The sequence below is a fragment of the Seriola lalandi genome, unplaced genomic scaffold (assembly GCF_002814215.2).
Source record: "Seriola lalandi dorsalis isolate HSWRI2012SDOR001 ecotype SW California unplaced genomic scaffold, Sedor1 jcf7180002054029, whole genome shotgun sequence".
Classification (NCBI taxonomy): domain Eukaryota; kingdom Metazoa; phylum Chordata; class Actinopteri; order Carangiformes; family Carangidae; genus Seriola; species Seriola lalandi.
In genome coordinates, this window is record NW_019524582.1 from 142,069 (window position 1) to 167,291 (window position 25,223).

Sequence of the window (25,223 nt, forward strand, 5' to 3'; positions counted from 1 at the left end):
TGTACTTCTAACAGCTTTAAATTGAGCAACTTTAAATGCTGACACTCAGAGGAACCTTATCTTTCATCTGCAGAGAACCATGGACCTGAATCTGTAAGGAGCTAGCAGGCTGCAATCGCCAGTCAGTGGCCGCCGACGGCCACTTCAAATTCAGGATTTGGCCTTGTTTGTACAACAAAGTCTCCTTCACTAACACAGGGTGACTGCAAAGGTTTATTGAGCTCTCCTTTCTGAATCTGGCATTTCTACATGTGAATGTGGTGTTACGACTGTCATCTGTTACCTTGTTACACACAGACCCACAACCATAGATGGAACTAAAATGGTTCGGTTCTTGCAGTGGCATTGGTGAAAAGTAATATAAATTGTGTACAAAAGACTTGAGACACTAATGGACAATTAGTCAATAATGAGGGGACTCCATGACTACAAAAATGCACATGTACTGTACACAACACAACACACACCACAACAAACACGGAGTACTTAGAAACAGGTGTTGCTACAGAGATGTTTTTCAATAGCTCTGTCTAGTCCTTTCACTGTGCCAAACTTTCTGCCTGCCTTAGTCTATCTTACTAACACTGCATTTTAAATATACACTTAATTTCTCTGCATCCTCCCATGTCGGACCACAGCAGCACGACACAGAGAGCTATCCTGCATCTTAACAAGCACTTCAGACGGGTGCAGCACAATACTGTCTGCAGTCAGTAAACACACTGTAAACTTACAGTATGCAGTTCATGCAGATTTTCAAGAAAGAACCCCCCCCCAGGACAGATTTATCCTGCCTCTCAACCTCTCTCTTTTCACTTTAGCTTCTGTTTCCTTAAATTTGCATATCATCAGCCAGTTACTCTCAGGGCGTGCCAAGGAGCAGTGCACCCTAGCTGGTTGCCAAGGAAACTTGCTGAATTTTCAAACTGGCCAATAGGGTTGTCGGTTAAAGCTTTTAGAGCGTATCAGTGTCTTCAACCACTACTGAATATGACAGCAGGCTTGTCACTATATCTGCCCGTTTGTGCAGCAATGCCACAGTTCATTTGATTGAAAATGCCTCTTCCATTTTCAAAGACAACATCAGTCTTTGTACAAATGTTCCTTTTTTCTATGGTAAACTTATTAATCTATTAAAAACGATACTAATAAAACAGCATGATAATGACAACATCTCCGGGACATTTAAAGAATATTGGAAAATTGGTTTGGACTAAAAATTAAAGTGGATGACATCAAATAAGCATTCCAATTTTTAAGCATTCAATTTATCGATTGCATCAACTATCCACTGTCATCCAAGCCCAGAGTCGTCCGGTGCAGCTCAGGAATGACAAGATCAGTAAAAGGCTCTCGTGTGGTATGGCTGGATTGTTTTCTGAAGTGTACCTGCTGAAAACACGTCTGAACCCATGTCATGATGGTGACACATCAACGCCCAATATCCATTGTGGGACTTTTTTTAAATGTCACTGCCAACCTCCTTTGCCCACAAGTCAGAGGCATCACAGTTTTGATGTCCTGCTTTGTCATCCTGGTTATCCGTCCAACAGACACTGTATGGGTTCTCTTTGCAGTGCATTTCCACAAGTATTTGATCTTAACAGTCCTTCTCCTCTTTAAAATGATTAATTGAACTCACATTTCCTTGTTTTGCACAGGTGAAACTACTGAAATGAATGTCGTATGGGAAGGACTGTAATACCACAATATATAACAAAAAAAATGTGTTTTCTTCTTTTACATTCATTTTCTACTGTCCCTGTTTTGGCACTCACTGCCAGTCACAGAGCGTCTTTCTTTTCAGCACACAGGTATTATGAAATAGTAAAAGGCAGATTTCACTCTTTGTGAGGCAAATTGCGTCTCCCAGGTCTTTGAGTAAATTATTTCATCTATGTGTCTAGCCCACATTAGATGATTGAATGTCATTAATGTAAAACAACTGTAAAAGGTCAAACTCATCAAATTATAAATTCTATTACTAATAACACAAGATGGAAGTCAAAATGCAAATGCAAAACAACAAAGAGTAACGGGACATGATTTCATGGGATTGAAATAGGTTTAATTATTTAAATGACCCTTCACCCTTCTAAAAATCTCCATATACACTCTAAATAGTTTATGCATTTAGATGCCATTTCACATTCCTGAATTTACTCTCTGCCATTTACTTCTATCACAGCTGTGTTTGTCATATTTCATATGCACTATTGCTGCTCCTCAGAAAGCTTGTTTTACATTTTACATAACTGCCTTAACATGCCAAAAATTTGTTACTGCTAGATTAAAAGAGGAGCATAACAGTACTAAATATTACATCAGTTTCATTAATATTTACTACTGAATGAATATCTTTGTTTTTGTCTTAGTTTTTCAAGAATAGTACTAAGATTGCAATTGCTTATGTACACTCAGTTGCCAGTTTAACTAAAAATAACACATACCAATAAAGCAGCTGTGTAACAAACCTACATTCATATTTTGTCCACCCAATATCTCCCCATATCACCCCATATGAGTGAGGTTAGACCAAATATTAGCAACATTTCTTAATACAACACAATGGTACCACAAACTACAGGCTTCAAAACAATCATAAAGTTGAACCACCATCTCTCTGGAACAGTGTCAGCAAAAACTGAACATTATAACTTTCAAGAAGGTAGGATTTATTGTAGGAATAATTTTATGAGACTGCTTTGGTTTTACCTGGGTCTGATAAACTGGCAGCTGAGTATAGAGCTGGGATTATGACGTTACCAACCATTTTGCCTTTCAGTGAACATTTAAATTCATCTCACACACAAATTTACATTTTTGAGTCACAGTGAAATGTTCACCCCGCGGCACAAAGTCATGACACATTCATACATGTCGCACCAAGGTGTGACTGTTCAGCCGTTACACACACACTGGCCACGGGAAGCACTTGAGTAATCAATATCACCTATAATTACTGAACAAGTGCACACACAATTCTACATGCAGATATGCACCCACACACTCACACACATACACACTCACGCGCACACACACACACATAAGCTGACTACAAACAACATGTTACACAACCAGAGCGGAGTCATGAGACAAGCTGCTCTTCCGCTGTTCCGAGAGATTTACTTCAGCAGAGGCTTGAATTTGGAGTTGGAGTCACAAGGAAAATGCTACAGAGGCTATGATATAAAAGAGGCATGCACAGATGTGTGCACATAGAGTAGTGATACACAAAAATAGACACAGTTTGATTAAATATACACTCAGTTGTCAGTTTATTAGGAACACATAGCTAGAATGAATGCAGTCTACTACAACTGTCGTGCATTAAATACTTCCTTCATGATTGCTATAATGTTCAGTTTTTGTTGAAACTGTGTTGATTTAACTGGTCATGGTCATTTTGGAGACCGTAGATTGTGGTGCTGTTGAAATGTATCACAATGTACAAAGACGTGTGTCTGTTGTTTAGCCTACCCTCATTGATTTGGATGCGGTGGAGAAAATAATAGAAACACCTGTAAACATTACGCAATGCAGTTATATAAACTGTTGAATCAACACCGCTTTCGACAAAAACTGAACATTATAACAATCATGAAGGTAGAATTTATTGCAGGATTTTTGTGTGGACTGCATCAGTTTTAGCTAGGAGTCCCTAATAAACTGACAATTTAACATGTCAGAAGTGAGAGGCAGGTTCTCTCTTTCCAGTACTCAACTTCCAATCTGGCTCACTCTCTACTGCACTGTTTTTATGCATGCATAAACAGACATGGACACACACTAGCACACACAACCAATATCAATTAAAGTCCTCTTCTCCATTACTGTTGACAGGCGAGACTGAATATGCCAACAAGATCTACAGTTCATGTCAGTCACCAATGAGATATGAACACTCATAGAGACACAGACACACAAACATATAGACACAAATACCCATACCCACACACACTCCCAGATTTGCAAAGAAATACAGTATACCTTTAATATTACTGCTGGTAAGAGTAATACTAACTAGAGATACTTAATGTTATACCTTCACAATTAAAAAGTATGTAAATTCAGTAACAGTAAAATGTGTCTTTTTAATATGCCCTGAATGACCCAGTATGGATTATGAAGCTTTTCCACAATGTATCACTAATTACAACCTCTGAATGCACAATATGCATCCATGAGACCTAATGAAGTTAAGATGGAGAAGCAGGCAGCTCCAGTGGGAATGAAAAGAGTCTCTGGTCCCCCGTCTCTGGAAAATTGTAGCTCTGTGCTAAAGCTATGTCCCTGCCAACACTTATCGAAGAGAACCTTACTCCAGCGTCTGAACATGAACATGTTTAAATGTGGATCACCATAATTTAAAACCCAATGATGACAAATAGGTGTAATTAAGTTATGAGTAAAGCTTGCTGTAGGATTGTAGCAGCAACCAAAAGCAATTAAGTTTAATTATTTTCATATTTGACCATAATAAAGCAGGAAGAGTGAACAACTAAGATATTCTACCTTTGTAACTTACCTCTGAACTGCTGCTAAGAGACTCGTGTCACCACGGATAAAACAAAAGAGACTGATCTCCCCTGCTGTTAATAAGAATGTAGCAGAGCACTATTTGTGGTGCAGTTAATTGGAAGTGTGTAAATTGTCTGGGGGTCTCTTTTTCCTGTTGGCAACAAAGTAGAGAGTATGGTGTTATTGTATTGACTGCAAGGATCGAATTCAAACGCTCTCTGAGTGCGTTTGCCACTGTATGTACAATTTTAGTTCAACTGCACAGACAGAGCGACAGCTTAAGTCTCATAAATTACTACTCAGAAGATCTCATCCTTTGGTGGTGGCTATACAAGCTATCCAATGCCTAAAACAAGAAATCCTGAATTAAAATCTAATGTTCTCTGCTTTCTGGTTATAGATACAATATTACAGTGGAGATAGGTGTTCCCCCTGCACAAACACACAATGAATATCCAGACCAGACTTGTAACAAAAGCTCAGCCTTGGACTAATATTAATGTCTCATTCTATTCCCAGGCTCCTCTCAGACTAGACTCAGAGAGAAAGAGATGGAGGAAAACAAAGACAGAAAAACAACAAAGAACAGGGGAATCGTGAAGAGGGAAAGAAAAAAAAGAAAAAACAAAGTAGAAGCTATATAATAGAGTTAACCCAAAAGGTGAGTGGATCAATAAACCAATCACAGAGATAAATGAGAATTGCCTATCCACTAACAAACATTAATTGCTTTATTATTTAATTGATTAGAATCCAAATGCACTGTCCCCAAAACCGCATTTATTCTCTTGTTACATCACAATCACATAGTATTGTCCCAGTTCCCTAATATAAGACTGTTAATACGTGTAAGAAAGCACAAGCCTGTACCAGCATATGGGAGTTTGGAATAAAGGCATGCCATGTTGTCAGATCTGCCATAAAATTACACTCCTCTTGTTTCCACCCTTCACCCCCTCTCTACTTTATCTCTCTTTGGGCAGAACCTGATGGACAGATGGAGGGAGATCTAGGAAGAAAGAGGGATGAATGGGAAGTGTGATGAGAATAAGAGGATGGGGCGTTACACTGGGTCAAATCTCTCTCCATCTCTCGCTCTCTCTATCTCTCTCTCTCCCTTGATGGGTGTGTTGTGGGCAGATGGAGGTAGGAGTATGCTAGCCACGTCTTGTGCCCATGCTGCCACTGTGAATGAAGCTAAAAATAGCAAAACTGGGACGTGAGAGGCTTTCCAGAGAGGTGCCCACCAATCACGGATACAACACTGCATATGTCAATCTGTGTGTGTGAGAGTATTTGGAGGAACTGTCAAACTACTGTTGCATGTAAGGCTCAAGTCAGAAAGCAGGGAAAAAGACATGAAGTGTGGATGAAAGACAGTGGAAAGGGAGGCAAGACAGAGAGGGCAGCGGGAAAGAAAAAAATAAAGGGAAATAACGAAATGAATCAAAGTGAGACATAATGAGACATGAAACAATGTGTTTAGGAGACAAATAACATGCATAAAACATACATGCAAACATAAATACTGTAGATTTACATATGTGTGAACAGTTATAGGCAGACAAACACACAAGGTCCAAAATCTAAAAAATCGAATAAGGATGGGACCGTTATCTACATACTTTCGAAACTCAACATGAATGACTGAAAATTCTAAAATGGGGAAAAATAAAGATGTTATATAACTGGAAAACGATGAGTACTTGAAAGAAAATCGCCACTTCTACCATACCTGAGAATAATTTGTCAGCCATAGGCACAAGAACGTAAGGTATAACCAGTGTCCTGCTTGAAAAACTGAAAGTGTAACAATCAAGAACAGGTCTTCATGGGTACTGCAGTCATACAATTGGATGCCCATAACTAAGGCCCTTGGAGACTGCTAAACAAAAGGTTCACAGTGCTGGCGGCCAGACTAATGAAAGACACCAGAGAGGCACAAGCCAAAACGGTAAATGCTCTGATGTCAAAAGAACAATCTACGGTGCAAAACCAGCTGCAGTGCAGCACTATGGTGAGACCCAGCAAGAGCTGAAACCGAACAAAATGGGAAGCCCATATGAGAGAAACACTCACTGAGCATTGTTGGTATGTGATGATTAACAAATGTGAAAAAACACCACTACAATTTCATAGAGTGGGAGTCGGTCACTATCAAAGCAGCATTCAACAGGCACAAGAATAAATGGATACCATGAGGGCTTGAGTTGAGTCCCACCTGCTCCTTAAAGAACCTAACAACAAAGGGCAGTGGCTAGTATCAAGGGCTGTCCTCAACCAAGCAAAAATGTATGCAATTTTATTTTAGTTTTTCCATTCTATAACATTTCCTAAACACGTTTATTATTATCCATCACAGTTTTAAATCAATGCAATAAAGGACAGGAGAAAAGTTTGTTATTAATTTCTTCCTTGAACCACCAAGTACAGTTTGGTTTGCTGACCAATTAATTAAAAGTTTTATCCAAGTGTAATTGCTATTTGTTTGTCATGTTTTAGGTCTAAAGGGGGCCTAAAGGGGGTTTTAGTGATGAACCTACAGAGAATTGTCTCCTGAATCTGCAGCTCCTTAGCTTTATTCAGTTTTGTAGCATATTTCAGCTCTTCAGCTGCCCGGCACTCAAATTAAGTGTATTGGTTTATAGTTGGACACAGTTAGTGACTAGGTCAGAGGTCACTAGAAGGACCATTGTCTGGATCCAGACCTGGACCCATAACCTATGAATTATTGAGTGTATATATATATATAACACAGGATTTTGCTTTTAATCATTTGAAGACAGCATACTCATTTCGCAATTTTTGTCTCAACTCAACCATTCTACAGTGACAAACCTGTACATAATGTATTTGGTTAAAAGAGTTGCTGGATCAAACATGTAATTCCTAGAAATAGACATTTTTTCAGCCACTGTATTCACACATTCGTATCAACCAACCAATCTATCTATCGACTGAACAGGGTCAGCCCCACCAGCAGTATGGGTGAACTAGTTAGTAACAGCAGGCTCCCACTCTACTTGCTAAAGCAGAACAATGTTGAACATGGATTGACTACAGGAAAGCCTACAACTGGCAAACTGATCTACCTTACCTGGAACTACAACAATGATATCAAAATGTTATTCTGACCAACTGTGAGCAGATGGCAGTTAAGTTATAAAAAAAGGATAATTGGAACTAGAAGGCTACATAGCAGGTGCTGGAAACAGAATGGCTACGAGAACCTGAGATTACACAAGCAATCCCAATTCCTTTATAGGTAAGTAAGGACTCAATTGTCAGCTCAGTGGAAAGAACGTGATCCAAGGCCATCACATAAGCCCTACCCGTCATCAGATATTCACTGGGTAAGTTGGCCGAGAGAGGACCTGGAAGCAGATTCTGTTTTAACCAACCAGTTATTCAAACACAAGCATCTTCCAATACCATGTCAAAAACAGTAGCCATTCAAACTAAAATCTATGCTTTGTGTAATTTTAGTTCTTCTTAAATAAACTCTGTCTCCAGATTACTAAGGGAGCACTAAGGGTCTACTAATGCAGTGGAAGGAAAAGATCTGCACAACTCACAACTAGTTGTTGGCTCATTTTTAATGTTGTAACCCTGCTGCCTCTGCAGTATTTTTTTTGCACTAAAATAAGCACAAAATTAAGTTAAGTGTTAATCTCTGCCAAGATGGTTATGTTTTCACCTGTTTGTTTGTTTGTTTGTAAACATGATTACACAAGAAGTACTGAACCGACCAATAACCACATACAACCTGGCAAATTTTAATTATATAAAAGTAATTGCCCAACAACCTCAACAGCAAAAGCATATACATCATGCAATGATCATCCCTCACTTAAAATACTGTATGACAAGCTGGCCTCAAGCAAAGGCACAGCACTGAAGCCTATTCCCTGTACAAGCAGGCTCTCGAGATGTTAGACAGAAAGCCCAACTCTTACCATCATTGCAGTATTCCTGGTGAATACGTGAATAAATATTTTATTAACAACCTGATAAGTTCTCTTACAATTGTGTCTTGCAGTTCTGTGTTGCGTGTTTTATAACTTTGTGCTGCATGATGTGTATGTCTGGCTTATAATACAATTTTACTTCTGCCACTTCTTTTTACTGGCATCTTTTAACATTTTAGCAATACCAACAGACTGATTACTCTGTTTTATTCATAACTACTGCTCATTGCTGCTCTGCATGTCGGTATGTTGTTGTTGCCTCATGCTGCTTGCATGGCTATATATACACCAAAATAGTGTTCGTTAGTGTCCTAATATTTTGTTGATGCCAGTTGCTTTGCATGGCCTATGTTTATGTCTACGTTGTTGCTGAAATTTCATTGTGTTGATGGTTCTTAAAACATCTCGCCAAAGGACTGGAGTTAAAAATTAGCCAGCTGGCCAACAATGCCTTATTTGCAGTCATATTGATTAATGGGCACTACCCCTTAATAAATAAACTAAATGAGAAATGAAGGGGTCAGATCCAAGATTTTTTTATCACTTTCCTAAACATTTGGAAATAAGGCATTTTTCAACATTTTCGGCAATTTCTTAGGAACTAATGGATGGATCTTGATGTGGCATATTTATGGTGCTGACATCTATTACTTCTGCAATTTGGAGATCCAGCTGCAGATGAAAATTTCAATCTCACAGACATGAGTTGGATTGTTTGGCCTTGGCATAGGTACGCGCTCTAGCAAGAATCTGTTACATTTTTACATCTGATTTAAGGGTCGGATCCAGGAATTCTTGAACAGTTTCCTAAACATTGCGAAATAGGGCATTTTTCAAAAATGTTTGTCAATTTCTCTTTTTTCTTTTATGTTTCTATTATAAGAGCTGGACAGATGTGTAGGACTGTTTGGGCTTGGCAGAGGTATGCACTCTACTGAGTACCATTCTAGTTAGATAGTTGATTACACGAAGATCACTTGAACATCAATAACATTAAAAATCTTCTCATTAATACAGGCAACTCGTCACAGTACACAAAATAATTTTATCCATATTCCAGCATCCAGAGACTGTATGCCAGCTAGAAAAAGAAGGGTTTAGTAAGCATCAAGGCCAGTGTCTTGAATGAAACATGAAGCATCCATGAGTAAACTAGTAAAATGGCTCCTGAAAATAAACTGCTCAGACAATATCAGAGAACCCTCACACTCATGGGTTTATAGGGTAGTTTGAAGAGTATCCAGACTTGAGGAAGGCACATATTAGCCTGAATAGGGATTTTTTTCATTTTGTAGAAAGACCATCATCACACAGTTATAGTTCTGACAGCAAAATACCTTTTGACGATGAACTAAAAGAGGCAACACAAGAAGCAAATGGAGAATAAGGATGAATGCAGGTGGAGAGTAGTGGGGCAGACTATTTATTTCAGTGTCTCCCTCTCCTCTTGAGAGATGAATGACACCCATTAGCAGTATTGGGAAGCTGTCTCTTTTAGCTCCAATCATAGAAATTGAAATGGTGGAGTTGGATATGATAAATGACAAATGGTACCCATGATCCGAAAATAAAAGACAATCTTTGCAAATAATCTGCCCAACAGTCTGACTGAACAAATGGCAGTATCAACTGCTAATACAACTTTACAATGTCCTACTCCCAAGACACAGTACTTCAATTAAAATTGCACTGAGGTGCAAAACTTTTATGTAACAATAGACTTTGCTTAAGTCTAAATCACCAACAAATCCATCCCATTTCCCCATTATGAATTTTATATGCCTGCTCACTGGAAGTCCTCTTAGTGGAAAAAGTGGAATTGACTAGATTTAACTGACAAAAAGTCAAAACTTTCGCAATGCCAAGTCAAACTTTTTTTTTCACCACCAGAGTTTATTCCATTTCACCACCTAACCAAACACTAAGTATAATACAAGGACTGGGTTTTATCTTTGAGATCACCTTTATATTGATATCATAAATTTGACAAAACGGGTCAGGCGCTCCATTCTCTCCTGCTAAAAAGGAAAAGTGTGGCCTAGTGTGATCTTTGCATGGTGCTTCATTCTCCTGATCCAGGCTTGAGACACAGCAGGATATGTGTAATCCTACTTCAGGCAGACTATTCTAGTGTAATCTCCTGCTCACTCAGAGTACACACAAGTCACTTTTGACTGCTCCATAAAAGATTCAAACTGTCAGAGTCTGGCCATCTGTCATCTGGTTCTGTTTGTCCGTCAGACTTTCAGGCTCTCGCTCTGTTAGTCTTTCTGTCTGTCACTCCATATGTGTTCTTGCGTCATGGTTATGGTATATGGGACAACATGTGACTCCTTGAAAGTGAAACTAATGAGCATCTTTACATTACATAACCACATTAAGGGAAGTCCCATGGTAATTGGATTAGGACTTACGGGCATGTGTGCAAGTTTGTGTACATGCATGCACTCACTCACAAATGTGCATGCATGCAAGAGGTGTGCATATGTGTGCATGTAAACAGTACAACTTTGTGTGTGTCTATATCAGTGGTCCCCAAACTAAGGCCCGCGGGCCGGATACGGCCCGCCCCCACATTTGGCCCGGCCCCCTGAACTATTATTATTTATTTCATTAATAGTGTTATTATTTATTTCCTGACTTTTTTTTCTGTGAAGAACCCGGAAAGGGTTATTTGGTTATGTGTGGCTTTCTAGAAAACAATACATTTTTACGTTTAGGCACCCCTGCGATCGTCACACTTTTTCTGTTACAAACTGAACCCGGCCCCCCATCAGAGAAGGGAAAAGTTATGTGGCCCTCACAGGAAAAAGTTTGGGGACCTCTGGTCTATATGATAAATACTGTACCTGCAGGCTAGAGTGTGTGAGTTTTGTGTGCGTGTGCAAGTGTGTGAGCTTGACTGAAAACCGTTTTTGTTCACAGACAGTGATCATGCAGCACCTTTGGGGAATTCTCTGCTTTCTTTACAACTGCTCTCCTTTTATTTCCTTTCTTTATTCCTGGCATGCAGCACAGGAGCCTCACTAAGATACAATGGGTCATTTCAGCCAAGTACTCAACAACAATGAGGTAATCAACAATAACAAACACAAAAACAGCCTCTTCCCTTTGCCACCAGTGTCTCAAGAAGGAATCAAAAGCACCCTCAAACTAAGCCACCTATAGAAAGCCAACTGAGCACCTTATTTTGCTATACCATTAGCAGAGGACATTTCCATTGGAAACGTGAGAGCAGAAGAGGCGGGGTGAGTTGACACAGAGGCACATTAGTAATAATAACTTAATGCTGTCATGGAGATTGGCTGCGAGTGATAGATAGAAAGAAAATATATGAGGTCAGAGATATGTAGAATTAATAACACTCCATTTTATTCTCCAGCCAATGATGGGTAACATTTTTCTTCTTCTCTGCATTTATGTGCAGTTCCAGGCCATCACGTTCTGTTCAAGATAAATTTAACCCATGAGTTGTAAAGGACATTTTAATGGGAATACTGTCCTTACTTCACAGTAAAGAATGAAACACTTGAAACAGGAGTAGCCAAAAGAAACACAGCTACAATAATTCATTATGAACTAATATAGCAGAGCTTGAAAAATGAATGACATGAAGCTTAGGGTCTGGACATGTGCCCTGTTCCATACCACCTTCTGCAGCTAAAAATATAGACAGACGCAATTGAGTATGATCACAGTGATTTTGTGAAGAGACGGACAGTGCATACTCCATACTGAAAATGGGAAAATAAAGGGAAGAAAGGATCAATGTCACAGTCTAATGGTTCAGCCTTTTTTTCCAGTGCATGCAATACAAAAAAGACACAGGCTAGTGAGTTAGTGAGAAGAATGTGGGATTGGATCTCAGCACAGAGGAACAGCAGCGACAGAGAGACAGAGGATGAGGTAAAGTTCCACAGTTCAGGTATAACTATCTTGATTCTCTACTTTGTGTCTTCCTGTGGATTTACAATGCCTCTCATAGCCATCTTTATCCCTGATGCCTTTTTCTCTCTCTCTCCCCTCCCTCTCTCCCTCTCCTGCTCTCATCCTAAGTGGCCAGTTGTCAAAGTCAGCTGAAGCCCAGTTAATGAAGAGTTAGATTTATTAGTGAGACATCAGTGGGCAGGGGGGAGTGGAACCCCCAGAAGCCAGCAAGCAAATACAGCCACGAAGTATGCATACCAAACACAGAAAGAGAGGGAAAAGAGAAAGAAGAGGGATGGGATGAAAAAGGATGGTAAAGAAAGAGAAAGAGGAGAGAAAACTGAAGATGTTTAAAAGAAATAGAGCTAAATCCATGAAGCAGACAGAAGAAAGGCAGAAAGCACCCAGCCAGAGAGGCAGGGGGAGAGGCAGCTTCCCTCTCTTTTATCCCCTCTTCAGCAGTGGCTACAGAACAAGCTCTTACCGTCTGTTGTAGGTCTGGGATACCAATGCGGATGACCACGGTGTTGCCTGTCGGCTCCTCCATGGGTGCTCTTGCACTGTGGCTCCGCTGTGCACCGGGACGGAAAGCCGGAACACCGACAGGAACAGGAACGACGCTGTCCTCTTCCCGGGAGCTGCCGCTGTCAGTGCTGGCCCCCTGGCTGCCGTTTGCTGCGTGTGTGTAAGGGTGTGTAAGTGTGTGTGTGTGTGTGTGCTGTTGCTGCTGCTGGTCCTGCCGTGGAGGGCTGGGTGGCTCATGTTTGCCGGCTGCCGGACGCAGAAGCATGCTCCGTGTTAGGGGCTTAGTCTATGTCTCTCTCTCTCTCTCCGCACACACCCTCACACACACACGCACACACACAAGCATACACACACACGCGATGACTCTGGCTCACACTACACGCACACACAGCTTGTAGTGTGCATCAGTCGCCTGGGAGAGAGAAGAGGGAGGGAGAGAGAGGCAGGGAAGGAGGGTGGCAGAGAGGGAATGGGCAAAGAGGAGGAGGTAATAGGAGATTACAGAGAGATGGAGGGCAAAAACACAAAGAGAAGATAAGTACCAAGGGAACTTAAAATATAAAACTGTGAAGAGATACAGAGATAAAGCAAGATTGAAGGAAATATATTCATAGACCGGTGTAAAATTATTTAACTTTAATCTGTGATTTGCACAAAAGATAACCCTAATGCAATTAAAAAAGAGGCACATTCAGTCTTTAAATAGAACAAAATAGATAAAAGCAAAACTTAGACAAACAGCAGAATTGACAGTGAGGATTAACCAACCATTAGTATAAAAATGTTTGTTATTGACTTTGAATAGTTTTAATAGCAACACTGTTACCTAATGAATGTGACTGCTGACATCAATTTAACATTCTCGCTTCAGTTTGAAATCTTTTTAAGATGCTCAATTCATCAAATGTGCGTGAACATCTCCAGTAACACCTGACAATGAACTCTGCACATGTTGATGCTATAATGCTTGTAGTGCGACAATGCTGCGCACGCGCACACACACAGTTGCTTTTGCTGTAGTGTACTGACCCTGGTGACGTCAGAACAGCACGGGTGGGGGGTGGGGGGGGGGGCATTGTTTGTTCAGATCAATGTTGGGCAGAATTTGGCCTTCATGCTTCACTTTATCTATCTGTGGGGGGTGTTGCTGATCAAATGGTTCCGTGGTAAACACAGGGATACACAGACAGAGTGTAGGAGTTTTTCATTCGTATAAAGGCTGTTTTTTTTATTTTTCATTCACTGTTTCATCATGAAAGCCCTGTGAAGCCCTGACACTGGGACTGTGATTAAGAGCTAAACACATGATCTGACCTTCACTTCTGGTCTGTGACTGTCATGTTTTATGACAAAAGATGTGTTGTTTTCATGTTGACCGAGCAACATGCTTAAAGGCATTGGCCTATTCAGTTCATGCTGTCATATTCAATTGAACCAAGGACTCAAGATAACAGTGGAAATGCTCATCAGAGGAGATGGGTGCACGATCTTTGTGTGGTGTGTAAGACAAATAATTAAGGGCTTGAATATTGCCAGTTACACAGCTCACCCTTTTAACAAACGAGTTTCTCATGCAAGGAAAATGTACCATGAAACATTTGTGGCAGGGCTGTAAATTATTAATTGTGAGCTCAAGTCAGTGCTCTGCTCCATTGCCATTGTGTTCTCGGTGCCATCACTGTTCAAGTTGACCAAGACAGTAGGGTGGAATTTAAAGCAAGCACCTCGGGGAGAATACAAGTGATGAAAGCGCTGAAAATGCTGTTACCCAAGATAATGTGGGCACTTGAACTGACACACACATGCAGGTATGCACACAAACGCGCACATAATGTGAAACCCACAAAAATACAAGCTGCAAGAATGTTAACACACATTGCTGCTGATCACACTGTTGATATCAAGACCTGTAAACACAAACAAAGAATAGCTCAGTGTTTTCCCTATATATATTATATTCTCTTATATAATTTTGCAGCGGCAGCCCACTGCTGCAAAATTATTGCCACCACTGCAATGTCATGAAGTCACAATTACATGACTCTGCAGAGGACTTTTACTTTGAAAAGATGGATAGTGTGACACCTTGCTAAAGTGAGAGGGGGAGAGAGAGAAAGAAAAGAAAAGAAAAAGAAAATTCAACTAGCTATCATTAAGTTAGATACATTTTTATTACTTATTGATATTCACTATAACTGCCAGTGTGCGTATCCCACCCAGGTACAACAAAACCCATCATAGTCGGACTGGCTATAGGGAGAAACCAGCACCTGTTGTGTGAGTCATTCAGGGTGCCAATGAGAGCATGCAGCGTGCGTGGCCTGGGACTGGGCTCGGTACAGACATAGGTGAAGGGCTTTGGGAGGACACAACGCTCCACCACAGTTTGCACAAGCCAGATGAAACTCGTATACATTTTTTTAAGAACCTGAAGATCCGATCATCATTAAAGCTCATGTCATGCAAGAGGGCCAATAAAAACAAGGAATGGTCAAGGTGTCATATTGACATTTAAGGTGTATTGACTGATTCACAATGTCTATGCAAAACCACCACCTTCAAAGTTGTTGGCAGCTGATGGTAGCCTTTGAGCGCCACAGTGAATTAAACATTTTTTTTCTACCTAGCTGAATGGTTAACTAGTAAAGATGAAAAGGCAGCAAAACATCTTTTCATTCATCATTCACTCTTATGATGGTCTCTTTATTTGTGATGCATTTGCAAAGAAACATTACAAAGACAGGCTGAACACTGAAGGCTGAACAGGAGCGTCTCACTGCAAATGCCAACGTGCTAATTCGGTGGCACGTGTTTGCTTTCAACTGAGGTAAATACAAATTATTTGGAAAGATATCGGGCTAAGAAAATTAACCCCATCGCATGGTTAAAAGAATATATGGACTTAAATCATTGTAAGTAATGCACTCACTGAAAATTGTGGGCTAGATGTTCTACTTACCCAGCAGATGTTGAACTGTGTGTATTTCCCTGCACTAGAGGCTTCCATGTGATTGCCCTGCCACTACTGGACACTCTACAGTATGTAATCCCATTAGCATTTGAGAAAGAGCATGGCAGGTAGCCCTAATACATTAGAGGATTTAGCGGATCACTCTACCTGTATGCGACTTTTGCTTGCCAGGTCTTTAGGGCAAGGAAAATTGACAACTCTTCCCCAAAACCCTTGTAGTATAGCTCAATATTCACATTTTAAAAAGTGATTCTTTGCCCTTACTGTACTCGCCAAATGGGTCTCCACACACTTTAAAACTGGCACAATGGATTACCAACAAATTACAGTGTAGTTTGTAGATAGTTTCAGTCACAATTTTAACTTGTGTACAATTTAATATCAGCAGCCAGAAAGCACACACTTGAATTTTTCAAAATAACTGATATATCTAGAATTATATGAGTACATGAAGTGCATAATAAATAACAGCAGATTACACAATTGGAAGGATTAAGTTCTGGGAATGTGGTAAAGGGACCTAAGATGGCTTGCCAAAACAACAATGATTCCCCTAGATAGCTGGGGCCGGGCCAGGGAGAGATTTCATTCTACTTGCATCATACAAGGACAAACTCTGTAGGCAACAGCACTTGAAGAGATCTACATACAGGGAACGAGTTATCTGGCTGGAGAAATGCTAAGAAAAAAAAGTCAGGGAACAAAGATTTGGGGTTGATATGCAGTATACCTTTTTATCCACCTTAATTTTCACCAGTGTAGTTCACAGGCTTCAATAGTCTATTCTAAAGGATGTGAAATATTTCAGATTGAGATTTAACTCTGGCGTATTGATGAGTATGAGTGTGTAATTCTACAACCAGAGCTGAAGTGATTGGTGAACTAAAAGGATTAACAGAGCAGAAAATAAATCTGAAATAATTTTCATCAACTAATTGTAAATATTAAAATAATAAACATTCACCGTTTCCAGCTTCACTTATGAAAGGATCCATTGCTTTTCTCTGACTGAAATTCACTGATAAATGAACGGTTTAAGATTTTGAACTGTTGGTAAGAAAAAAAATGGAAAACATCACCTTGGTCTGTCAGAAATTGCCGTGACTATTTTCCACCATCTGATTACCCTATAAACACAATCGGTAGATTTACCAGTAATGAAAAGTTGCAGCTTATTTTTGCCGCAGTATGAGTAATCTATACAGAAACCTACTTTCATATATAAGTTTAATTCCATGACATCCCACAGAAAACTGCACAACTTAGATAAATGACCAGAACTTGGGAGTGGTTCAACTGCTTAATGAAATAGCTGGACCTTTAATCTGGCCTGAAAAAATGACATTGGCATACCCAGGGCTGGATGATAATTCAACATCGTCATTAAGCATCTTTATAACTTCAATGTGTCAAAATTCACCAGGTATTCAATTATGTGTTTAGTGTAATGTGTTATGTCTGATACCTTTTTAGATCTATGAGCGTACCTATAGATTAACACTGCAGTCCAGATTCTCTGTCTAACTGCCATGGCTTGGAAACATTAAGAGAGTGGACTAGAATTATAAGGAGGTTAGCTCCCATGCCTCAGCTAACATCTACTGCCTCCTCTCTCTTCAGCTCAGATCTCTTTCACTGCGCCCCCTCTCACCCCATCTCTTGCGCTCTAGCCCAGTGAAAACAAAGTGAATAATTCATGACCATAGCAGTGTGTGCATGGATCCAGTGCAATGTATGCGCGTATCTGAAACATCCGCTAGGCTTTTAAAGCCCTTGCCATAGAGCCATACTGTACATGAGGATCTTCACAAGCACTACTGAAATCCACTGCAAGCCATCAGCCAGCCCTACCTGTTCCCCTCCAAGACATCCACACTGGAAAGAAAAGGAGGCTGGGGCAGAGGGAGGGAGAAAGATAAAGGTAAGCACGGTGGCTGAGGTAGCATGAAGCAGAGAGGGTCAGAGAGGATGTGGCTGAGACAGTCAGTGGGCCAAGAAAAAAGTAGAGAGAAAGGGAGCGTGAAAGAAAAAGAGAGGGCGGCAGAGTGACGACAGAAAAGGAAGGTGGGAGAGAGGGAGGGAGAGCATTACATACAGTCAGCTTTGACAAACCATCCACATAGCCTGTGGCCTGGAGTAAATGTGATAACTGTTCACAGACCCCATCAGAGTCTGCTTCACGCTCCTCTACACCTGGTAAAGCAAATGTCATGGCCACTCACAAACTGAAGTCACCCAGGGCCACATTTATTCACACACATGCTGATACACACTCACTTTATCTTTCTGTCCCTTAAAACATTTTCCTTCATTCCATCTTCAAACCTCTTGCTACCTCTCTCCCTCTCGTGGTGAATTCGAAAGAAGGTAATTCATTTAATTCATTGGTAAGGCTGACAAGCATCAAACAAAAAAGGAGAATGTGCTTTTAGCTGCCTGCTTTGGTGCTCTGCAGTACCTGTATGTTAGAAGAGATTTCTCAGGCTACCAGGTGTAATAGGCTGATTCGTCTTTCAATAGAGCTGACCTGAGAAGAGAGCAGACATCCATTTTTCACTTAAAGATAAGATAAATATGATGAATAGCAATTTTTCAGAAGTCCACTCCATACTTGACTTGAGTAAGTGTGAATAATATGATATAACTGGGTGAGAATTAGATACAGAGATTCATAGAATTTAATTGTAATCTGAATTGATTTTTAGGTTTTCTTTTTGTTTGTTTGCCTGTCTCTCTCTTCCCACTGTCACTGTCTGCCAGTAAATGCACTGGAGTTGTGGTGCCTTCTCCCTGCACCAGGACAAGGCTTTTGAAAAGCAGTATCTCTTTGTGTGCTACCCGCGGCTGGGTTGGACCACCAATGGACCATCAGGGGAAGATGCTGCAGTGTGAGAGTTGGAGTCTGTAGGAACTGGAAGAGTGTAGCTGAGGCATTAGAAGCAACATTGTCAAAACCAAAGAGGCTGCTTGCTGGGCCCTCACATAATGGCAGATGCTGAATGTGTGATAGATGGCTCAGTGCCTTTGGCATCATCTGGCTATGCTAACAACTCCTAACAGTGCTCTGATGGATACTGAGAGGAAGCTGGTGGATTTGCTTTGGTCTGGACACTGATGACTTTTGCTCTCCTCTACAAGTCCAGCTGGCAGGTTGAACGTGACTGACAAGGCAGCTTCGTGTTTAACAGGATTAACATCTTCTGGAAAAGACTAGGCAGTGCACTGTATAGAACAAAGCTTGTTCCTTAATCAAAAGAGGAAAGGTTTTGACACCCTATATGAGGAGGCATTACCAAGGACTTTCTATATGCTCTAATGCAAGGTTGGGAAACTTTGCTGATGCTGTTACCAGAGGTCATCCTCTACTCCAAGCAGTTATTTTGAAGAAGCCCAGTATATAGCATGTCTTGTAGTCAAGAACCACAAAGTCTTGAAGTACATTACTGAACACTGGTATTGATGAGGGGGGTACTGCATGCTGAGCAATACGGAAAATATGTTAACCAAAACTGAGACTGGACTTAAAATTGCTGTTAATTAATTCATTGCGGTGGCCATACACACATGCACAATCTCACTCTGTCTCTCCATGGCACGCACACACACACACACACACACACACACACACACACACACACACAAACACACGCGCGCGCGCGCATACACAGCCAGCTCACACGGATTAGCCACTCAGTGTAAACAAAACAGTGCCTGACCCATCCACAGCCCTGTGGCCACATGCAGAGGCCCCATATGGAAAATTAGCCATGCGCTAAAAGCTTTTGGAATCAATACTGTACAGTAGCTGCACCACATCACAAAGCCACTGTCTCTATCCAATTCGCATGGACTGACACAGCGAGCAGATGTGTCCCCTCATTCTTTCTCTCTCACATAGACACACACAGCGGACATACATGGAAACTACAGTGATATTCCAAGGCTGAACAGCAGGGTAATCATAATGCCATGCTGTTTATGAGCTATAATATCAATATTTGTCTTGATTTGGTTGGCAGGGTGGAAATCCTGCTTGGCGAGCTCCTCCACTATGGCTTTTCAATCTGTCACCCCTGCAGACAGAACTGGAGAAGTGACAAACTGACAGAGAGAAGCATTTTAATGTTATGGAAAACCTATTGCATCTCTCATTTTTTGCTTATACTGCAAAGGGTACATCTGAGGACACAGCTATTTCTACGCTCTGTCAGAAAAGATTTTGCACTGAGTCTAAGCAATGCCTCACTGGAGCTGATGTGACACTGGTTTATTGTACCTCATTCTTTTGCATTCAACAACAGACACACGGATGCAGTTCTATTAACATGCAAACAATGATATGCAAAAAAAACTAATCAGAAAAAAACAATGTTGTCCTGGACATTCTTGATGACTTCAGAGTGAATCTATCAAAGACGACAGGTTACTCAAACAAGTTGTGTACATAGTATACAGCTAAAGCACATTTGGGATGTGGAAGAAAACAAGGCTTTCTAAGGAGCAAAATGCTTTGTACCAAAATCGATTTCCACACTGTATCCTTGCTCATTTTTGTCCCATCTTTGCTGTTATTGCCTCCTCTTGTTCTCACACAATTCTTTCTTTCACCATCTGTCTGGTTTATAAATTCTCTCTATGACCACAGAAGGTTGTGAATGTACAGTATCTGTTGATCTCTGTGTTTCCAGGGTTGCTGCTCGAGTGTCAATGGGGCTCCCCAAAGAGAACTTCATAAAGCCTGGCAGCCAATTAAGACCAGTTTCATACCATGCACTGCATTATCTCTCCACACACCACCACACTGCTTAAAAGGCAGGTTGGGGGATGCGAGGGAGGTCAAGGTTATCACTGTGGCAGGCTAAAATGAATGCTATCAAATATATGCTACATTCGGCAATTACCGTTTTTGCCTATTAGCACACAGTACTGCTACATGCAATTTTGTCACACTTATTCCCGGGTGTTGGCAGTTTTCTTTTTCTTTTTGGACGTGTAGAAAAAGGTGACAAAAATTTGGTCAATTCTGAACCATCAAGCCAAGCGTCAAGTGGACGCGCTGTTTTAAGCGATACAATATGTTTATACTCAGGGCTAAAACATGCCTAGTTCTACAATCCTTAGGTAAAAATGTACAATAAATAAATAAAATAAACCATTGTGCTTTTATCCTTGCTATACATATTTTGACAGATATTAATTCACTATTTTACTTACATACACTACTGGAATTGGAAGGAGAGAAGCTTTTGAACTGTTCAGAATCAGCATTCTGTGGCATTAGTAAAGCTGCACTTCCCTGCAGTGTCGTACATTAGTATAAACAAGAGATATTATCTTGCAAGGTTATTACGTGGAAGCGAGAACCCAACTTGCCAGGCTCCAAGCTATTCACTTGTGGCCGAACCACAGTGATCCAGTCCAGTCAGCTTCCTATGAGAGAGGAACTACTGGTAGCTACAGGTAATGCACTCTTTCATTTTCCTTACAGAGATGGTAGGACTCGACTAACAATATGCTAACTAGCTTTCAAAGCTCCTCAGACGGCTTTCTTGCTAGTTGTGTTGTGTTTTCTCTTCAACACTCTCCTACTACATAATATGACAATGACAGATGGTTCATTCAATCAACAAGTCCTTCCCACATGGTTCTATGTGACAAACCATCTGACACATCAGGTTAAGGATACAAAATGTTAAGAAAATGTGCTATAAAATGAACACTCAAACTGGGATTATGATGAAGAGCATTATCTAGACCAGGGCTGCTGGATACTGGATACTGTTTGATTATGCAAAACAAAAATTGCCGCTTTCTATACAATAAACTGGAGTGATTGGAGAAGATTAAGGAGTAGAAAATCAGATGCATCATCTGCCAATTAGATGCCCCACAATAAATTACACAATTCTGCTGTTCGCGAGTTGTTAATGGTAGCTACTGTAGGTACTGTTCTGTCCTCTAAGTAGAGTAGCAATCATGATAAATTCAAACCTGCTCTGAACCTTTGTCTTTCTTATTCTTTCCTCGTATACACTTTCATTACAAAAGCCACCTTAATGAGTTATATAAGGTACATACTGTAGATAAAAATTTCCATTTTCACAGAGAAAGTGCAAAATGTACTGCTGGGTAAAAAGCAATACCACATCTTACTTAATCTGAATAATTGTGTAGGTAATGCAGTAAAAGAAGGGAGTAACTCCAAGTCAGTATATTTCATCAAAGCATTTACTCCCAAATCCTCCCTTCTGTTATTTTCATATACACCATGTCAGAAAATGTAGCTACTGATTCAACAGGAGGGCTGGGGGGTAATACCAATGACTCTCTGAAGTGATGGAGTGGTCAAAGTGATATAAAATTATATATTTTCAAATAAAAGACAGTCATAATAGAAACTCTACAATGCTGTGAGTCTGAAAAGAAAACCTGACTGAAGTCATACATTGTTTAGTAGATCAAATTGTGGCCTAATATTACACAACCAGCTAGCTAACCCAGTGCAATGCAATGAATGCATATACTATATCAGTTTCATGTAAGACACTGTTGACCATATTCTTGCTGAAGCAGCAGGAATCACGACGGAGTGATAATGGAGGAAGGTTAATATTTTGCAACTCATAATATATGCCTCCAGCTACAATGTGGAGCTATGGCCTGGCTTCCTCCCTCCGTACGGTCATAAATATTCCACGCTGTTTACTCCATCGCTGCCCTTAAACCCCGCAGCGTTCTATATTTGTTTGTATCTAAATGCACTCTTATCCATGCAAAACTGAGAAAAAAATTACATCAGTGTTATAATAACATGAAATTAACATTAAGGAGGATGAAAAGAAGAAAAGTGTCCCTTCTATGGATATCAATGATTAATCAATTATCACTTACTTGTTATTTCATTTAATCGACTGAAAGTATATTAACCGACAATGCAGAAGATGAAGGTGTGATGTAACTGTCCGAAAGTGCACTGTAGTTTGCTGAAATACTCGGTGGTGCCATTAGGTGGTAGGGATATTACTATACCAGAATTTTGGTAGTCACTACCAATACCAATGAAATTTCACAATTCTCAGTACCAAATTCATTACCGCACGACCACACCGCAGTATGATCTAATGTATGTTCTCCCAGGAAGTTGTGCACCGTTGTTTTCCATGTTTAATACTTTGGATTTTGCCGGACTCCAGATGCCAGACTTATTTGGAAACTCCACAATTTTAAATTAAGTCATTATTTTGTATTGTTTAATTTATAATTCAAGTAACTTGGTCTTTAATTAATCTGTTCTTTAAATACCTAATTTACTCTCATTCTGCAGCAAACAGGTAATGCCAGCTGTTAAAAACTGTTTTATTTTGGGGAGGGACTATTGCGCTTCATAAATTGTTAACAATCAACCAACCACTGACTGTTAACATGACCAACTATTGATTAAGAAAATTCATGCTTAAGTTAATTCCAATTTATGAGTTCATACAAGGAAAGACAGAATGAGAAACAGACTGAAGGTAAGCTGCTATTCATAAGATCAACCCTTTTGATCCCTTTCATCCAGGAATATAAGCCATTACTAAGCCAGCTACTCCTGAGCTTTTATGACTATTGATCTACATTTGTCATTTGTGAGAGAAACATACTGCATCTGGGTCACAATCCAGTCCAGTGGCAGTCTGACAAATCAGAGTGGAGCCATTATGTGTGGGCTATTTAGTAGCTCACACTATTTCCACCAACATACACAGTTTGTTTAGTCTTGACAGTTAAAAAGGACCACATATTGAATGACTGAGGAAAGGCAGAGGAAAGCATGCTACAATTAATGTGTCGCTAGGCAACCCCCCCATTCCCACAAGAACACAAAATCTTGTCTGGGACAAGATTCAAACAGAAATGTATCTTAATAAAAAAAGTTAGTTTTTTCTAAATTTGTGCAGAAATTTGAGCATAAAAGGAAATAAAACAGATGAGATAGTGGATGGAGAGAAGTCTACAGAATGATTTGAACTTCAGGTGAGTTGTGGCTCTGCACTAAATCCTCATTTCTACCACTCACACATGTAATGTCGGTCTTCCCATTTCCTGTTGTAAATATCAAAGATTTTTTAAATGATCTTTGTGATAGTGAGAGTCTGCAACATGATCAGGAGGTAAATGGTTAGAGTCATTTAACACCTAACAATGTATGATCTTAGCAACTGACTCAACACTAAATGACTAAAATGGAAGCAGACTGGAACAAACTTGGTGTTATCAGTTGTGATAATTTGTCCGAAAATCTGAATGGCTGTCCACAACTTACAGTATGTTAACTCACATATGACAAGTTGTGCTTGAGGAAAACCCACAACTACTCCAGCGAGGCAACAGATAACCATTCTGGGCACTTGTGAGGTGCAAATGTGCACATGTTAAAAGTACTGCTAAGGAATCCCTCAGGTAAATTTTGGCTCAAAATGTATGAACGTGGCCAAAATATACATGTAAATGAAAAACACTCAGCAAGAGGTCATTGCTGCAGGATTCTCAAGTTAAAGTCTGTGCAGATGCATTAGTCAGTTCTTGCAACAGCCCCTTTTTCTACTCGTCCTCTCTGTCATCTTCACTGATATAAAAACAGATAAAGGTTGGGAGGAAACACAGCGTTTCAGCTCCAACCCATCCTCATCACTCTGAGTAATGGCAAGAGAAGGAAAAAAGGGTAGACCATTACAGCTACACATGACTAAAGGGCAGTTCCTAACCAGATAAGGCTGAAGAAAGTCTGAGCTTCAATGTCCAGAATTAATTAACATTTATGAATTATACCATTATTATTTGCTAGATTTCATTCTGTTGTGAGATATCATAGAAAACAGGTATGAAGAAGGCCTTAGTTACATTGTTGGAAACAAACAAAACTGTATTGACTCAACATGCTAACACCACATTTTGTTTTAGCACAGCAATATCAGAGAACTGCTTAACACAACAGTTCACCAGTCTCACATTGATCGATCCATGCTTGAGTTCCACTCTGCTGCCTGATGTATGAGCAGCATGTAGAATTTGATGTAAGCGCGGTGCAGTCTTGCATATAATGATGTTTTGTTTTTTGTTTTTTGGGTGTGTGGCATCTCCCTCATCTGATTCTAACTCTGGATTTACCGGCGGTGAAAACCTTCCACCAAGATGCACAAATGGAGTGATGGATATGACCAACTTCACATTCATAACCATACATGCCTGAAGCCCTGCAGTGTTTCTAGTGCCTCCATCAGTTTCCTGATGTGACACAATTAATTTGCATACAAATAGATGCCAGTGAC

The 25,223-nt window shown here is 40.2% G+C and overlaps 1 protein-coding gene across 2 annotated transcripts in view; it reads right to left on the reverse strand.

Moving 5' to 3' along the window:
* Window positions 1–25,223, reverse strand: part of shank3a (SH3 and multiple ankyrin repeat domains 3a) — a 170,001-nt gene that overhangs the window by 132,719 nt on the left and 12,059 nt on the right. For both annotated transcript variants that reach the window (XM_087173063.1, XM_023402819.2), the window contains exon 2: window positions 12,901–13,353. In XM_087173063.1, coding sequence (XP_087029189.1) covers window positions 12,901–13,206 — 306 coding nt within the window. In that variant the 5' untranslated portion in view covers window positions 13,207–13,353. The remainder of the gene's footprint in view (window positions 1–12,900; window positions 13,354–25,223) is intronic.